The sequence below is a fragment of the Cololabis saira genome, chromosome 19 (genome assembly GCF_033807715.1).
Source record: "Cololabis saira isolate AMF1-May2022 chromosome 19, fColSai1.1, whole genome shotgun sequence".
Classification (NCBI taxonomy): Eukaryota; Metazoa; Chordata; class Actinopteri; order Beloniformes; family Belonidae; genus Cololabis; species Cololabis saira.
The window spans coordinates 23207322-23225968 of NC_084605.1; the positions used below are offsets into that span (position 1 = coordinate 23207322).

General features: G+C 42.1%; 1 protein-coding gene across 1 annotated transcript in view; it reads right to left on the bottom strand.

Moving 5' to 3' along the window:
* LOC133419370 (arf-GAP with dual PH domain-containing protein 1-like) overlaps nucleotides 1-18647 on the bottom strand; it is a 40660-nt gene that overhangs the window by 16078 nt on the left and 5935 nt on the right. The window contains exons 2-3 of the mRNA XM_061708506.1: nucleotides 8628-8755; nucleotides 3281-3372 (exon numbers count right to left, since the gene is read on the bottom strand). Of these exons, the coding sequence (XP_061564490.1) occupies nucleotides 3281-3372; nucleotides 8628-8755 (220 nt within the window). The remainder of the gene's footprint in view (nucleotides 1-3280; nucleotides 3373-8627; nucleotides 8756-18647) is intronic.

An 18647-nucleotide genomic window follows, 5' to 3' on the forward strand; every position in this document is an offset into this window, starting at 1 on the left:
AGGAAGGAAGGAAGGAAGGAAGGAAGGAAGGAAGGAAGGAAGGAAGGAAGGAAGGAAGGAAGGAAGGAAAGGAGGAAGGAAGGGAGAAAAGAGGAAGGGAAGAAGGAATGAAAGAGCAGGAGGAAAGGAGGAAGGAAGGGAAAAAAAGAAGGAAAGAAAGAAAGAAAGAAAGAAAGAAAGAAAGAAAGAAAGAAAGAAAGAAAGAAAGAAAGAAAGAAAGAAAGAAAGAAAGAAAGAAAGAAAGAAAGAAAGAAAGAAAGATAAATTCTCGTTGATGACAAACATGGCGGATCTGAGAGCGAGATAGATTCATAGTTAAAAAGATGGAGTTGAATTGGTATTTATTTTATCGTCATTTTTATCGTTATCGGGATAAATGCCAGAAATAATCGTGATACATTTTTTAGTCCATACCGCCCATCCCTAATAGATAGATAGATAGATAGATAGATAGATAGATAGATAGATAGATAGATAGATAGATAGATAGATAGATAGATAGATAGATAGATAGATAGATAGATAGATAGATAGATAGATAGATAGATAGATAGATAGATAGATAGATAGATAGATAGATAGATAGATAGATAGCAATAACCCTTCCAGCAGGGCTGGTTGTGAAGGTACCAATCCCAATTTTAGGCTATCCTCCTCCTCAATAGAACAAAAAAAACAAATGCCACAGATAGTTCATCGCCATGCCAACAAGCTCTCTCATCCTGTTTCCTTCTCTTTCTCTCTTCTCATATCAGTCACACGGTCAGAAACCAAACAGTTTTCCACCTCATCATTACATATTTCTGCTTTTTTTGCTTCTAATCTATGACAAGACATAAATCCTATGTTATAGCATCATCTGAAGAGATGAACATCTTATTCTTTGAAGAAGAAAACACTAAACCATGTGCTCTAGAGGGGAGTCCAAGTGTGGGAAACAAACCAAACACCATGGTCCTAACATTGATCTGAGCTGAAGTGAGAAGAAAGACTCCATTCGGCCCTGTTTTGTCAATTTTAATTTAGAGTGTAAGTGGGAGACACAGAAGGAGATCTTGAACTTTAAATAGTAAAACAACCTCAGAATAAGAACACATACGTACTATTCGCCAGCCTCAATGCATGTGCCATAAGTATGCGTGCCGGCAAACCATTAATTGAACAAATTCATTGTGATTATACGTTTTAAGACTTTAACACAGGAAATAGTTAGAGTTGAGGGGGGCGGTGGTGGGTGTTGATGATGCCTTTAAATAGGCAGAAAGAGAAAGAGGAAGCAATGTTGGGGTGATATGTGCGATCAGTTTCCAGTGTCAGTGGCAGCTATGTTTGCTTCACTTCGGCGGCTTGTCGGGCAGACGGCATGACTGAACGCAACGCGTGAAGCGAGGCAGCTGCAGGCGGTGCGGTCAGGGGACCGTAGACACAACAGCATTTTATTACTTACAAAAACAACACTTTAAAGAGGAAACCATTCATTTCCTCATGTCTTGCTTTCTGTTCTTATTCTGTCACTCGAGAAGCTTTGCTTATGGAAATAGTTGAAAAAAAAACGTTGTCTTATATTGGCCATTAAAGCCTCACAGGTTTTACTTAGGTTAGAGGCGGAGGGTTGTGTCAGGAAGGGAATACGACGTGAAACCTGTGCTAGTTTGATATGTTAACAATGATATAACCCTAAAATGGAAAAGCTGAAAGAAGTATTTATTCTGTAAATAAATGGCTCATCTTTCATGGTGTGGCCGAGTTGGACCTAGATGTAGGAGTTCCAAAAGAGTGATTTAATTTGACGAAAAGTTTCTGAGGTTGTGATAATTGATGAATGAGGAGCAATTTTGGTTGTTTACTTTCACAATTCATCCTGTTCTTGCAAATTCCCCACGGACCACAGACTCCTTTAAGTAAAAGAGCCTTTCAAGTTATTTCACCCTAACTGACGCAGCAGGGAGTTTCTCGCTTCATGTCAGACGATGCATCCTGTGGTTGTGAAAAAGATGTCACATCTAAAACTGGGTTAACACCATCTCTGAGTCAAATATAGGTCAAACCTGGAATGATTATGGTCACTTAAAGGAGCTTGAGGCTCCTTTTAAGAAATGAGACTCTCTAGCGCCACCCTTCACCACGACGGCCGTTGGGGGTACTGCAGCCAACAGTGAAGCCGGCACGGGAGAACGGGGAGAACGGGGAGAACGGGCATGCAGCGTCATGTGACGTCACATCCGCAGCCCAGCGCGGGAAATGCAGCACAATTTGCAGCACACAGCCTGTTCAAGGCAAAGGAGAGATACACTAGATGGCTCATTCTTTTGGGTTTGGAACGCTTCATCTGACATTATTACTAGAAAACTTAAAATGTATACAGATTTTTTTCATAAAACCTGCCACAATCCGGCCTCAAGCTCCTTTAAAATCAGAGAAATTTAACAGTTGAAGTCATGACACCGTTAAACAGTGAAAGTGCCAACATTTCCACACACAACATGAGGAAGAGTCGAGGTATTGGGACTCATCAATGTGGCCTAATGAAAACCTTGTATCAATGAAGTGATAAGAGAAAAAGAGGATTCAGTTCACTCGGGGCGCATAAATGTCGAACCCATGGAAAAGGGCCTCGTGGTCCGATGCAACAAGATGTGCCCTGTTCCAGAGTGCTGGTTGCATCGGGGTACGAAGAACTGCGGATGAATTCATGCACTCATCATTAACTAGTGTCCACCATGCAGGCCTGTGGGGGTAGTATTATGATCCGGGTTTGCTTTTTTCGTCAAGTCTACATTCAGCAACGTTATCTTCCCACCAAAAGATGTCACCTGAATACATCCAGTTTTCTAACAATGCATCCTATCAGTCCAGATCTTAACCTTATCATCTCTAACACACACTGTGGAAAAAAGGCCTGTCGGTTAACCCAGCAAGGTAGTTCAAGCTCCTGGATTACAGTGTATGCACCAGTCCATCAAATTCTCCCACAGCAGTAGGTCATGCTTGAGCTGGCTATGCCCCGGGACCGGAACGAGGAAGCCTGTGAGAGGAACAGAGCCAAATACATCAACCTTGTTGTGGAGAGCAGCAGCGGCGAGAGGACTGCAGTGCTGGAAAGGCACCAGTGACATCATAGAGGAGAGAGAACCTGGCAGTGGCCATGGATCCAGGGGGATCCTGGGTTCATGACTGTTCATTGCTCTTTTTCTGATGGTAAACATGAATTACCCGTGTAAAAACAACCGCAGGAGTGAAAACATGGCGGAAAAGACAAGTAACAAGCAGGCGTGCTTACTTGCAGTCAGTGTGTGTTGGTCTGTAGTAGAAAGCGGGAACCTTCTGTTCATATTTGGCTTTGGCTGCACTGTTCCCCATCGCAGCCATTAACTGAAAAAGAGACAAAAAAACCCATGAATGTGAATATTTAAAAGTCCGCTTTTAGTTGCTGTTTTCCCATCGCGGCAATTCCTAAATCCTCGGTAAAGGAGGAATCAGGTATGTGAAATGTAACAGGAGCTGATGTTCAGCCACAGTTAGGTATAATTTACTCTGAAAATCCCTCTATCTAATTACATATGTGACATGATTCAATGTTATTAATATATATATATATATATATATATATATATATATATATATATATATATATATATATATATATATATATATATATATATATATATATAAGCAGACCCCCGTGACCCTGCAAAGGATAAAAGCGGGTATAGATAATGGATGGATGGATGGATATACAGAGCCGTCTGGGAGATTTGCGAGGCCCTGTGCGAAATGGCTGGGGGGGGCCCTAGAAATTTTGGGGGTTTTCGGGCTGGATTGGGTGTCTATATGCGCAATTTTAACTCTCCAATTAACAAAATACTGGATACCTTCCCCTGCCTCATCATCATCTGGGCTTGCCTCGACGTGGGGCCCCACGGCTGCTTGAGACCCGGTCGGATCGGTGATTTTTGTAACAAATTTATCAAACGAGCCTTTCAGAGAGGCATTAAACTCTTCCATTTTCTTTAGTTTTTTTCTTTTTTCATCCCCTGATGGAAATTTCCTGAATCTGTCTCGTTCTCTCGACATTGTGTGACAGTTTGTTCCAACTCCACCCCTCTGGATCAGAGCACCTTGTGTCTGCGCTTGGTCTGATCAGTTGTATTGAACAACAGACACGTGCAGCTGCGCAGCGACATCAGTCAGCAAGCACATCATTGCAGATATATTTATTGATATGCAAAGACTAGTACACATTTAGGTCTGTAATGGAACGGGACTGTTAATATCTATAAGGGAAAAAAGGAAAAAAAACGAAAAAAATAAAATAAATTGGAAAAAAAAAAAAAAAAAAAAAACGCCCATAGTGCAAGGCCCTTTGGGCGCGAGGCCCCGTGCGGTCGCACGGTTCGCACACCCCTTGCGGCGGCCCTGGATATATATAATATAATATAATATAATATATTGGAATAAATCAAATAAAGGTGTTCTCCTCCTTCGTCATCTTATCATGGCAGAACCCTAGGGGGGGAACCCTAATGATCCCGTGAGGTAAGTTCCCATGTCCAGTGCAGCTGCTCCTGGTAGGGTCTCCTAAAGCAAATTGGTCCTGGAAGGACCAACAGTGTCCCTCACCCGGGCAAGAGAGGCCAAGACCCCACCCTGCAGCCAGGCCTGGAGCCGGGGCTTGTTGCCGAGCGCCTGGTGGTCAGGCCAGCCAATTCTCAGCCCAGAAGAGTCACATGGGCTCACCACCTGCAAGAGGGGCCACGTGTTCTGGGCATCAGCTGAAGCTGTTGGCTACTGAAACCGTCTCTTGGTACATGAGCTTTAATATTCATGGAAAAAATGCTGAGGCTGATAAGCCGGACCTTGAATCTGACAGATGAAATTTTCCTCCTAATGAATTGGAATTCAAAATGAAAGCAGGCTAGTTCGATAATGATACAGCCTACGGCAGCAGTCCGACGTCACATTTTTCGGTATTCTGCGGTGGAGGTAAAGGAGCAGCACACCCATCTAATCTAAAAAAAATCAGACATGTGCCTCGGTTCAAGTTTAATCTCTGAATATTCATCTCCCCACATCATCTTCATCAATTTCGCTTCTTAACCTCCCAATTTTGTTCGCCCGAGTCAAATCCCCCCATTACATCCCAATTATTGTCCTCCCACAGCTCCGACCTCCTGCTTCGCTTCGTGACTCACATCTGCATTGCCTCCCACAAAGTCTCTAATGTCACAGACTGCTGGTATTTCAAGTCCGATGCTGCTACATTCACCGGACAACCTTTACTTATCCCCCTGTGGAGTCACAAAAAAAACAACCAAAAGCTGCTGTAAAAATGCACTTTTTTCACTACCGTCATATTATATATACTCTAATAGACGTTATTGATCAATGTGGTGATATTTTTCTTCCAGGTCCAGATCAATTGAATGAAACATTTTGGTCTATTTTTACTCCCTTTTTTACTTCATTCACATATAATGCAAAAAATAAGCAGCACTTTCGGTACCTACCAGCAGGAGGAAATGTTAATGAGATAGCTTAGCTCCCTGGCTTCATACTTGGTGTTCATGGGAAAAACAGCGGATCCTATATGGTCCTTGTGTGTGTATAACAGAGATGTATGGGGCTCATCGTAGTGGCCATGAAGTCCAGAACACAGGACGTATAACATTTTGTTCAGAAGTGACATAGTGAATTGTTTTCACTGAAACAACAGTGACATTTTGGGCTCTTTTAGTTGCCAAACCTTTATGTGGAACTGAAGTTTGTGCACATCAAATCACTGCTGTTAAATGTTAATTATGCATCTGGTCTGAAACATGCTGAAATTTGAACTACGGGGGGGCTACAGGCAGGGGAGGACTTACCATCAGGTAAATCTAGGCGGTTGCCTCGAGCCCCAAGTTGCCCCGTAAAATCCTAATACACTTGGTTAATACAGTTATGACTTATTTGCATATATTAGTTATATATATGATTAAAATCCTCCGGCTAAAATGCCAGCAGAATGCATATTGTATTATGTGTGTGTTGCCCCCCCCCCCCCCCCCCCCCTTCAGTGTCAATACATTGGATCAGTCCACCTTACTGCGCATGTGCAGAACGGATCCAAGAAAACAGTGGCAAGACAAAAACAAACGAGAAATAGGAGGGGACCATAGTCGAGAATAGAAAATACAACACAACACAAAGATGAAAAGAAGCGACCCCAGCGGTGCTGAAAAGAGGAGGAAAAAGGAAGAAAACTAAAATTTAGGTCGATTGCTATCGTTATCTAGTGAAATTAGTGGGCAGGAAGTGGAGCGGTCGTCCAATAATAAAGGGTTTGGCGGTTCGAAACTGGGTCTCCGCTTCAAAGTGTCCTTGGGCAAAAAAAAATGTATTTGATGTATGTGATCCATCCTAAGTATTCTATCAGAGAACCTGCTGGTAAAAATAATACATGTGAATTCTGTTAAAATGTATATATCTGTATAATTGACCTGTTGCTTTGTGTGTTGTCTTTTCATTTCAGAGGGCCCCATGCCTGCCTTTGCCTTGGGCCCCAAATTTCTTAAATCCGCCACTGGCTACAGGTGGATGCAAGACAGAGATGTCCACCATTTTCCTCGTTTAAACAGATTTATAAACTCTTAGATGAAAGTCGAATCAACCGCGTATGTGGGCGCCCACTGCTGCTTTAGGACTCAGGGAGTTTTTATCGTCAACACATGTCAGACATGCGGTGGAATGAAACGTGTGTCCCTGGTCCCGGTACAGAGGTCTGCCAGAGTTCAAACGGTCTCACAGCGTTGGGGGAAAAAGCTGTTCCTCAGTCTGGTGCTCCTGCTCTTAATACTCTGCAGCGTCGTGGCTGAAGGGAGAGGGACAGACAGTGCGTGTGCAGGGTGGGTGTGGTCCCTCATGATGCAGGAGGCCCTTTTTCCTGCATCTGGAGGTGTAAATGTCCGTGTTGGTGGACAGGCTGCAGCCCACAGTCCTCTGTGCAGCTTTCACCACCCTCTGCAGAGCCTTCTCCTCTGCTGCAGAGCAGCTGCCGTGCCACACTGTGATGCAGGAGCGCAGGACCCTCGTCTTCACATTTTGTCTACACCAATGATGTGATTTAGCTGCATCCCTCATTCGCTCTTTGCTGATTGAACAGAATGTGTTCAGTTTTATCTTTTTTTCTCCAAATGCAACCAGCATGGCACTCCCTGTCTGCAGCCGCCCACCCTCATCCTTTACAAACATGTTGAAATGGAAGGAAATTAAACAGAAATTTGCCACGTCGGAGGCATTTAAGACCTTTTGAAAGGAGGATTTAAGGATTGAATTTTTAAGTACAGTTGAGATATTGCAATGAACTGGATTGTTCAGAGGTGCTGGCAGGCAAAATGCTTCGGATCCTTGTTTTTTTTCCCCCTCCCATTGTGTGCCACATGTTGCAGTAACTCTGGAAATTTCCCTCATCTGTGGGACTAATAAAGGATTTTCGTGTCTTCGCTGAATTTCGTACCGACAAAATTATTTGTGGAGCAACAACTCAAATTGTGTTGTAGTTTGTGTTACAGGTCGGTAGGAATGGGTGATATTTTACCGTTCACGATATACCGTCAAAAGAATTCCTCACGATAAGAATTTGTCATGACGCGGTAAAAACGATAAATTCCCGTTGATGATGTTTTTGTGTAAAGCTGATTTTTGGAAGGAACGAAGGAAGGAAGGAAGGAAGGAAGGAAGGAAGGAAGGAAGGAAGGAAGGAAGGAAGGAAGGAAGGAAGGGAGAAAAGAGGAAGGGGAGAAGGAAGGAGAGAGCAGGAGGAAAGAAGGAAGGAAGGGGAAAAAAGAAGGAAGGAAGGAAGGAAGGAAGGAAGGAAGGAAGGAAGGAAGGAAGGAAGGAAGGAAGGAAGGAAGGAAGGAAGGAAGGAAGGAAGGAAGGAAGGAAGGAAGGAAAGGGGAGAAGGAAGGGAGAAAACAAGGAAAGGAGGAATGAAGGGAGAAAAGAGGAAGGGGAGAAGGAAGGAGAGAGCAGGAGGAAAGAAGGAAGGAAGGGGAAAAAAGAAGGAAGGAAGGAAGGAAGGAAGGAAGGAAGGAAGGAAGGAAGGAAGGAAGGAAGGAAGGAAGGAAGGAAGGAAGGAAGGAAGGAAGGAAGGAAGGAAGGAAGGAAGGAAGGAAGGAAGGAAGGAAGGAAGGAAGGAAGGAAAGGGGAGAAGGAAGGGAGAAAACAAGGAAAGGAGGAATGAAGGGAGAAAAGAGGAAGGGAAGAAGGAAGGAAAGAGCAGGAGAAAAGGAGGAAGGAAGGGAAAAAAGAAGGAAAGAAAGAAAGAAAGAAAGAAAGAAAGAAAGAAAGAAAGAAAGAAAGAAAGAAAGAAAGAAAGAAAGAAAGAAAGAAAGAAAGAAAGAAAGAAAGAAAGATAAATTCCCGTTGATGACAAACATGGCGGATCTGAGAGCGAGATAGATTTATAGTTACAAAGGTGGAGTTGAATTGGTATTTTTTTTATCGTCATTTTTATCGTTATCGGGATAAATGCCAGAAATAATCGTGATACATTTTTTAGTCCATACCGCCCATCCCTACAGGTCGGTGAAGTTATTTTAGTCGGACATCGAAGAGAAGTGGATATTAGGAGCTGTTACCACCCCCACCTCCACTTCGCTGGCATCCCACGTGTCCTGGACAGACTTGACCCGGCTGATGTGAGGGATGCTCCGATGGAGGAGCGAGCAGGCCTGGCAAACAAACACACCCAAAGTCAGCGACGCCCAGTCTGGCTCTGAAAGAGAGAGGGGGAGACAAGGGGAAGGAGGGAAAACGGGGGGGTTAGAGAGACATGTCATGGCGGTGAAGCGAGAGAAGGAGAGATACCAGAGAGAGGAAATTGTAACAATTGGACTTGTTGGAGGTTGATTTGGAGAAAGACTGAGGTAATATGAAGAAGGCATTGTTATAAAGGCGTCGCAACACAAAGAGCCGCACTGCACGGTTCAGGTTAATAAAAAGTGAAAGTGCTGACGCCAGAGCGGTTTCAAGGTGATAGAAGCAAAGCAAATGAAGCAAACACTCCAACGCCCTCTGCTTCCTCTGCTCTTAGACGAGGAGCAGGCCAGCAAGATATGATTTTGGGGAAATCCTGTTTACTGCAGTGACTAAAGAGGAAACAGAGCACCTCAGATCTGATCAGAGGTCAGCCGGGCTAGTTATTAGGTTAGTTACATCATCTCACTCTTAAATACACAGACACATGTACACACACAAACACACAACTTAAGCGCTAATAAAACAAAACAAGGATAACCTGACATCAGCTTTGAATATGACCTGAATAAGTGATGATACCTCAATTAAAAGACCGCCATGGTCTCATCAACAGTATGTGAAAAATGGATGAATAAATTGCGCCTTGTGAATACCTGAGTGGATAGCAATCGGACACATACATGCACACAGCTTTTTAAAATAAAGTGTTCCATTCAAAAGGTGTCTTGTATGACCAGAAAGAAGCGTCAGAGACAACTGATCCTGGCGAAAGATCAGTTAAAGCAGCAGTATCTAGATACATATATACATATTTAGAGGACGTATGTTTACTTGTACTGGCACAGAGTAGTAGCATGTTGGTAATATTACAGCTCACTATGGAGTTTAGCACCTGCTGCTTCCTCTGCAGTCTGTCAGTTCACTCCTTTAGCTGGTTTTACTAGTCTTCACCTGGTTAACAAATCCACAAACCTGTGTATTGGACTCAATATATGGGTCAGTGACGTGACGCCTATATTTTCTGAAAAACAGTTTTATTTTCAATTCTAAAAAGGTTTAAATGGATAAGAAAATACAATATATATGACCGACCTGTCCCACATATGGACTCACTTGAATTTTACAAAAAATACTAGTTATTTGGGATTTTGCTGTTGTTTTAAGCGTCAAAATGTCATGTGGTGCGACCGTCCGACCATGACTCTTGTTTTGAAAACTTGTTTTGGAATCACTCTAGATGTTTTTAAATCAATCTTCTGCCCTATCTGGCATGATTTCTGAATTGTCTTGTATTGTGTAAGATTGCATCACATTTGTATTTATATTTCCATCATAATATACGAACAAAGTTTGACTGATGTCCATTTTATGAAATATCATGTAGCGCGACCATTAAAAAACAACCATTTTTGTATAATACTGAAAACTTGTAAAAAAAAAAGATGTCAAGATGTTAAGGAAATTAATTTATTTTAATATGAATCATGGTTGCACCACATGACCTTTTTTAAGGCTAGTGCCTATTCATCTTGACAAAAAACTCAAAAAATTGACCTGTTGAAAATCCTTATTCGTCATTGACCCATATGCATTTATGATGGAGGTGCAGGTGGCGCCCAAGAGCAAAACACCATTCTTCTTCCACTGCTTTAAACGGTTTGCTCTCACTATTGTTAATTGTTCTGGCTTCACAACAACGGCCGGGCCTTTCAATCTTGAGATGCCTCACAGTTTTTTCATCTGATTTTTTTTCAGAATAAAACATCTTTGCGACGGTCGGGTTTAGCACCTCCACATCAACCTCTTCACACCGAGCTGATTTTTTGGGCATTGACTGGCTCTACATGTAGTTTTCAGCATAGGCCTCTATATGCTGGGCAATGTGCCCTAATTAGAATCTTAACCTTAACAGAAGCAGGTATGCAAAAGGTTTTGTCACACAGTTTGTTCAGCAGAACAAGTCTAACCGCATCGTTTACAGCGCTGTCCGCTTCGCCTGCAGCACATGAGGCGTACACAGCATTACAAAGCAGCAAACTGGCGAAACGTCTGCTTTCACCGTCTGGCTCACAAATGCAGACGATCCGTTAATAAAGTGAACTGGGTTAGCAACATTTGGCTTTTTCCTACCTTCTCATTTAGTATGGAAGGAAACGGTTTACATGCATTAAAATTAAATGAAATTAAAACATCCAGCCTGACATAACGCCATATTGCCAACATAGTACTCATGATAGAGCTTTTGCTCTTTCCAACTCATGTCCCACTGTTCCTCCACCTGGCCGCTAAAAAAACATTGTGTAACTTCTTGTGCTGACTTTTAGTGCTGCGGAGAAAAAAAAAGGATTGGTCTCTCTGCCATTTCTCTCACCATGTAAGTGGACACCAGCCAACTGCATAAATCAGTGACCCAGTCAGCGTCTGTTATTTATGATGTCTGCATACAGTGCGTCATGCATGCTCAGCCCGCGGATGAAGGCGAGTGATGGAGAGCAATGAGAGAGAGTCAACGCTGTGAAACACTCAAGTTCCTCTCCTTTCATCTCGGCCTCTTTTACAGCCATTTTTCAAACGAGGAGGTCCACGGTTTGTTGCACAAACACTCGCAGAGTGCAATAATCAAGGGAATAAAATGAGAGCCAAATGAATAAAAAAAACGTGGCAGAAAGGCTTTAAAACCCCTGTTCCCTTGTGGCTGCAGAAAAGATGGATGGAGATGCCACAGAGTCCGATAGAAGAGCAGCGGAAGACTGGGAAGGTTTATAGATGAGGAGGAGAAGCAGCGAGAAGATCCCATGAGAGAGCAGCACTGGCATTTACAATGACCTTCTTCTGCAATCTCAATTTAACCCCGAAACAAGGAAGAAATGCTTTCATAAATGTTAATTCATCCATTAATCATTGTGGATAATTATTAAGCACAACACACCACAGCCTTGATGTGAATAAATCAAAACTCTTCCTTTTAAGGCCTGTCATGTCTCCTGCACTCACAGAAACCACCCCTGCTCACATGAAAGACAGGCAGCGAGCCATTCTGTGGTGAGCTCATCGCTGTCTGAGTCAGAGCTTGTCGAGAAGCAGACAGCACTCATCAAGATTATCATGGCCGCATGACTAGCAAACCACACACACACACACACACACACTAGGCTGTTGCCTCTACACACATAGATGTTTCTCAGCAGGACTGCTGTGAACAACAGATGCACAGTTGTATCAAGCAGCAGGTGGGAAACACCTGATGTACTGTGACTCTGCTGTTTTTTTTCCCCCTTGAAGGCGCATATATTATATGAGACCCGTCCTTTAAGCCTCGGTTACATCCCTGAGGAATTGGCCAGACGTACTGAGGAGGGGCGAGCTCGCTGGAGGCAGACACAACAGGGCTTTTTATTCAACCTGTGCTGTTGCTGCAGGCCAGATGGAGGATGAATGAATGAATGGGGGACATTTATATTATACAATGACTCCCCCTGTGAGCATTTCGTGGACACTTTTCTGCATCTGCAGCTTTTCATTTGCGTGTCTGGATGCAAGAACGAGTCTGTCGGTGGCCGTATCGTGGTAAGAGCTGATAAGCAGACAGTGGGGGCCAGCTGAGTTTGTTTCCTCGCGTGACTAAACAAAACTGTTTGGGCACCAGCTCTGGCTTTTTACTCTAATAGCTTTATTGATTTGACCGGACTTTTCATAAAATGACTGAGTTATCTCAAGTCTAAAGCAGCATATTCAGAATTAGGCTGTTCAGTACGGGTGGCACTTATTCATGCATAGTCAGGGTTAACTGGTTAAACTGGTTAACACCCTGTAGCTCATTGGCTGCTTGCCCTGGCAGCAACAGGAATGGCCGCATCCTCCAGTTGAACCAGTCTCCAGGTTGACCTACACCCTTTTAAATAACTTTACCGGATCAGTGTGAACGTTTGGTATATTTGATGCACTCATCTATGTTTGGATGCTAGAATCCATATATATTCAAGTAACCCACCTCCACATGGCAACCACACCAGAGTTCACCTAATTCAATCCAAACATGCTGAGGATGAACGCATCTTCTTCCGGCCAAATTTCATGTCTGCTTCGATTTTACCTTTTTCGATGTGTTTTATTTCTTTTTCTGTCCAAATATGTTTTTTTTTTAGATTTTATTCTGCATTTTATTTATATTGTTATTTTTTTTTTCTTCATCTTAATGCCTTTGTAAAACACTTTGAGTCGCCTTTATGTATAAAATGTTTTATACATATAAATTTGCCTCTTTCCTTTCGACCAGCTGCCGATGCCATGCTGGTGTAAGAAGCACTTCAGATTTGTTCAATCTTTTTTGGTTTTGGTTAAATTTTCCACAGTTAACCACAGACCTAACTCATTACCTCACTGTGAACACCTTCAGACATAACCTATTAACCTTCCTCTTCTGTATTCTGAATTTCTGTGGGAACCATAGTGTGGGGAGACATCATGTACACATTATTTTTCTTATTTTTTTCCCAGCAAATTAATGTATTAATGTCAACATGCTGTCTTACAAATGCTGCTGTATGCAGCAGTTGTTGTGAATGCTCGTTTTATTGCCAATCGCCATTTCCAGATGGTGACCAGAGCTAATGAATGCTGCTGCAAAATTGAAAATAATTGAAAAATGACAGGAATAATGTGTTTATGTTCTGCTGATGCTTCAAATGCTTGTCTATGTGGACACTTTTCATAGGTGCTACACTAGGTAAGGTTTTGGTTGTTTTTTTTTAATTGTTTTTTTTTTAACATGGCAGTCTCAAAGTTTTTCATCTGAACTACTAACTCATTCGGAGTCCCTGATGTAAGAGACACTTTGCTCTGGACCAACAAAGGGTCTTCTTAATACCGTGGCTCCAGGTTTTCTGGCCAGGAGTAAGTGTTTTGGCAGCTGAAACATAAAACTGATTCAAACATAGGCACCGGCTCTAAACCAGCCCTGGAACTGATTTTGTGGAAAAGGGGGATTTTTGAACTCACTAAAACACAACAAGGCCCTGCATAGCAAACACATCACCAGTGATGGCTGCGGCTGCATCGAACCTACTCACACTAGTTTTAATCAATATGCAGGGAAGATTTTCTCCTACTTTTCCTTCATAAATACATTATAAATGACCAGAAAAAAAAGTGATCTGGCTGTTCAATAAGAGCCTAAGCCTCCTTTATCATCAGAGCTCCTGCTGTCTTTTGTTGCTTAACAAACACCTTCCACACACCTCGGAGGACTGCTGAGGATTCTCTAGAGGGAATAACTCGTCTGTTCGTCCTTTGCAAAGGGCAGAACCCCAACGATGCTGAGCTGCAGCTAAATCCTGCTGTTTCTCTGCAAAAGCTCTCAGCTCAGCCTATCTTTGGTCTCACCACAGCACAGCAGCAGAGAGAAGATAGGAGAGAGAAAAAAAAAATCCGCAAAGGTAAGGAAGGGCAGAGTAAGAATGACTTGGCATAAAAATTGCCAAAGTAATCGTGTTGCTGTGTGTGTGTGTTTTCTGTCCAATTCTAGCAGATTTCCCGCTCGGTTAATGTGTCTGCAAAGAAGGGTGAAAACAACAGCGATGGAAAATAGCCAGGTCCCTGCTGATGATGTTATAATCTGTTTCTCTTATGTCAACCTACAGATTTACAGACAATTAAGGGATTTCATGTGATGTAATGTACTGGTCATACAGGAGGGATTTTCAAGCAAACTTCTACATGGCTTTTGACTAGGAACAACAACAAAAATGTCACCATGTGACGCATTTTAACGTATATCTATATGATGTCACCTTGTTGGCAGCAGCTAATAAATCCAAGGTCTATATTTGATCCCATTTGTTTTATGAAAGACTACAGCATCTTCACCAGCAAACAAAAGTATGCAAATAATACATATTTGTCGTTTTCTTTTTGCCTTCAACCACATTACAATTTTTAATTGGCCAGACTTTTCCTAAAAAAAAAAAAGAAAAAAGAAAATAATGAATCAGCAGAGCAATTAAATATATTGTTCCTGCATTAAATAATGGAACATTATGGAATTCGTATTATGAAAACTAAAAGCTCGTGAACATACCCAGTTTGTTCTGCTTCTGCAGAACCTTTAGTGACCTGCTTTGAATGTGAGCGACTAGCATAGATGTAGAAAGAAGCAACATTTTGTTCTGTTGCTAACACACACTGTAACTACCTTGGGAGGTAGTAACAGGGACAAAATGAATGCTGTGTGAACTGGTAATGTGGAAGGTCTAACAGGAGGGCGAGGCTGGCTGCACATTGATCAGACAATGAAATTTGTCTGCGCTAACATAGCTCGCTGTCATCACTTTAACTACTTAGCTCTATCTTGACTCGTTTTCTGAACTGTGAATAAAAGCCTAACAGAGCAGTCAGTTTTGTGTGTTTCTGAAGGATTTGGAAGTGATGTGAAACAGTCTGAAGTAGCTATCCAGACCCACGTTTCACGTGTCTTCTCATAGCCTACGGTCTATACTACTGATCAGCAGCGAGACCCTCAACAAGCTGACATTTCTGACATCACCAAGGAGAAGGCCTTTGAAACATAAGGTTCTGCTGTGGATGTCCACACTTAGCTCCACAGCCTCTTCATCCCCTCCAGTGTCTCAGATGAAGGAGCCGAGTCAGTTGTTGCCAATTATTTTGTACCACGCCCGGAGAATTTATATCAAGCATTGAATGTATTGCTAATATGATTGATGGGATGATGATTGATAGTTGAATCAGCACCCTAGCTAGCCACTATCACTTCCTCATCCGTGATAGTAATGCCACTGTGCTTAGCGAAGCAACCAGCCTTTTGTATTAATCCAGCCTGTGTCATCGTCGAGTCAACATATTAAATGGTACATCCCGCTGTAAACATCTGTTTGCGGCTCTGCAGATATTTTGGCGGGGTTCCGCTGAAGGAGCTGGGTGCAAAGCTAACTTTGGTTAACATACGGTGGGCGTGGTCCTGTCAGCTTCTGAAGCAATGACGTCCTGCATGAAGAAAACAGGCTTCAAAACTGGTCTGCAGAAACTAGTGGCTCACGTCACCTAATGCTTGTTTTATACAATCTATGTATGTATGCTTTCATTTAGTATTGATTCGTCAAGGGTCCTGCTTGATTAGACTTTTACCCATCCTCATTTTAACTCCGACATTACTTGTTTCAAGTGTTGTTCCAATGGTGACATCAGAAATGAGGAGGCGTCAGGGCCAGCCCTAGGATTTTGGGAGTGCACACACCAAATCATAAACACTGCTTACACCTGAATTGGCAGACACATATAACAGAGATGGACAAGTGAATTATCAACAAATCTCCTATTTTATTTGGACACTTGAAAAAAAAAAGGAAGATTTGAAGAAACTTTCACAAACACATTGAATATTGAATATGTATGTGTTATGCATGTGTTAAATACATTGAACTGAATCCCAGTTGGGACTCTTTTAATCATGAGAACCCCTTCAGAAGTCGTGCCCATAAACAACCACATAGAGCATTTACTGTATGTCAGGAATCAGCATTGACACATGTGATCAGAGTCGATGACAGGTGAAGTTAGCATTATAGGCTAAGCCAAGCTCATAACAGAGCTAAGGGTGGGTGTGTCCCAGGGCTGCTCTTCCCTCCCATTTGAATATGGTGCTACACAATATAAAGGGCAAAAGAGGCTTTTAAAGCACTCTTCAGAAAACCTACAGGTGACGTCACACAGGGTTTGTTCAATTCATGTTATACATGGTGACAAGCAAGGTGAAGATGCTATGGAAGGGAAAGCTAGCACCGTGGATTTGACCACAGAGGTCAGAGAGGCAGACATAAGTAGAACAAAGCAGAGACAGTCAGGACTTGTTGCTGGCCGGGCGTTGCAAAGTTGACAACAAGGGCTATCTTCAGATTGGGGAACACCATAGAGCCTTGTGAGCACACTAACTGCCGAGGCAATATTGTGCTTTGTGGGATCATTGTGAATGCTAATCTGCAGAGTGGAGGAGGAATTAGGAGGGGGATCTCCACTGTGTCTTAATACAGTAATGTCTGTATGAAAGTGGCTTGTGAATTCAACCATGTTGGCTGATCGAGGCTCAGTATAAAAGGATTTAGTTTTTCTATTGGTCAGGAGACTCACTACAGACAGACTCTCTTAAATATTTGAAAAGTGAGCTTTATAATTAAACACCTCGACCACAACGGTTGTTCTAAACATTTCATTTCTAATCCCTTGATGCAAGGTCATGCACCAGGTCGCTTTTTATATTCTTTAGACAGATTTACAAAAAACATTTGTCACACAAATGTTACCAAAATAAATAGCTATCTCCACCACATCGTAGTTTTTTTCTTTGCTGTCCACTTTTGATTCATGTGACTTTGTCAAGCGGTAGCTTGCAAAGCAACCTGGTTACAGAGAAGAGGTTTTGTGTAATGGAAATGTTTATTTGTAACAGCACTGAAAGTCCTTATACCCACATGACAGTCTGTTTTCCCAGTGTGTGGCCTGGTGACATACTGTTGTGGTATGAGGTTTAGCCTCAATACTCATCATTGACATGCATGTCATTGCAACATTGGTCCTATAATAGCTTCTTTTTCAATGGTGAGAAGAACTAAATAACATACAGTAGGCTACAGACCAAAAGTTTGGACACACTTCCCCATTGGTGTGTCCAAACATTTGGTCTGTACTGTACATAAAAGTGCAATGTACATACAGTACTGCTTAAATTTAGCTCAATGTCCACTGGCAACAAATACATTTGGTCGGACAGCCTAGTTTGGTTGGACAGATCTTTTGGGCAGAAATAAAAAGAGCTTGATTAAATTAGTTGGTTTTGTGGGTACAAACCCAACTTTCAATCCCAGCATTCATGTTTTCCAAAGTGCTTAGATCAGGATTTTTTTTGTGGTCACTATCAGGACTTTTGTTGTTTCCACCGTCTAATTGATGGTCTGAGGTTCTGCTGCACAATTTTAAAGATGGTCCCAGTTAATTGCTACATCTATTTTGTGCAAACCTTCCAGCCGGTAACAGAGCTGGAACCACCACTACCTCGCTGAACAGTTTCTGCAGCATTGTTTGGGTTTGAATACCTCAGCTTTAGACAACAAACTCACTTTTGCATCACATTTGAACAGAAGAAAATGTCCTCACCATGAGGTTTGTGTGGTCGACTAAACACTTCCATTGAACTTGAAGGTTTTTAAATGTCTTTTTCCCAACCAATTACGACATGGCAATGTTGAACCACTCCTTCAGTGGTTTTATGCATGCTTCTAACCACAACTTAACATTCAGAAACCATTTGCTGACATGAACCACAAAAGTAACAAGAACAATCAGAAGTTGAAACGAAACAATCTTCTGCTGTTGCTGTCATCATGACGTTCTGATCATTGTCACTTAATTTATTCTAATTTCATGGATTTGACAGTGTGACAAAGGCATTTTTTGTCTACATTTTAATTAATTCAAATTATGAAAATTCTTAAATGTCAGTTTGACGTGTGCTTTGCTTGAGTGTATCGCCCTAATTTGTATGCACTGCTTCAACGAACATTTGTTTAGTCAGACGTCTTAAAAGTGCACCATCTCCAATCACATGGAAAAAGGTAAGTACAGTTTGCACCTGGACATGTTTGTTTTCCTTTATTCATTAAGATGGTCTTCCATGTTTTTTAGCTGCACTAAAACCTTGATATGTTTTCTGAGATGGCCACAGAGATAAAACTAGAGACTGTTGAACCAGAGATAGGATCCTGTCCCCATCCTGGGAATGAGTTCCCTAACCGGCATCAATTATTCATATCCTGAACATTATGAGATATGCAGAATGAGTATGGGAATTCCTGGCAACAGGGGAGAAGATGGAGAGGGTACAATGGATGAGGGCCTTTAAA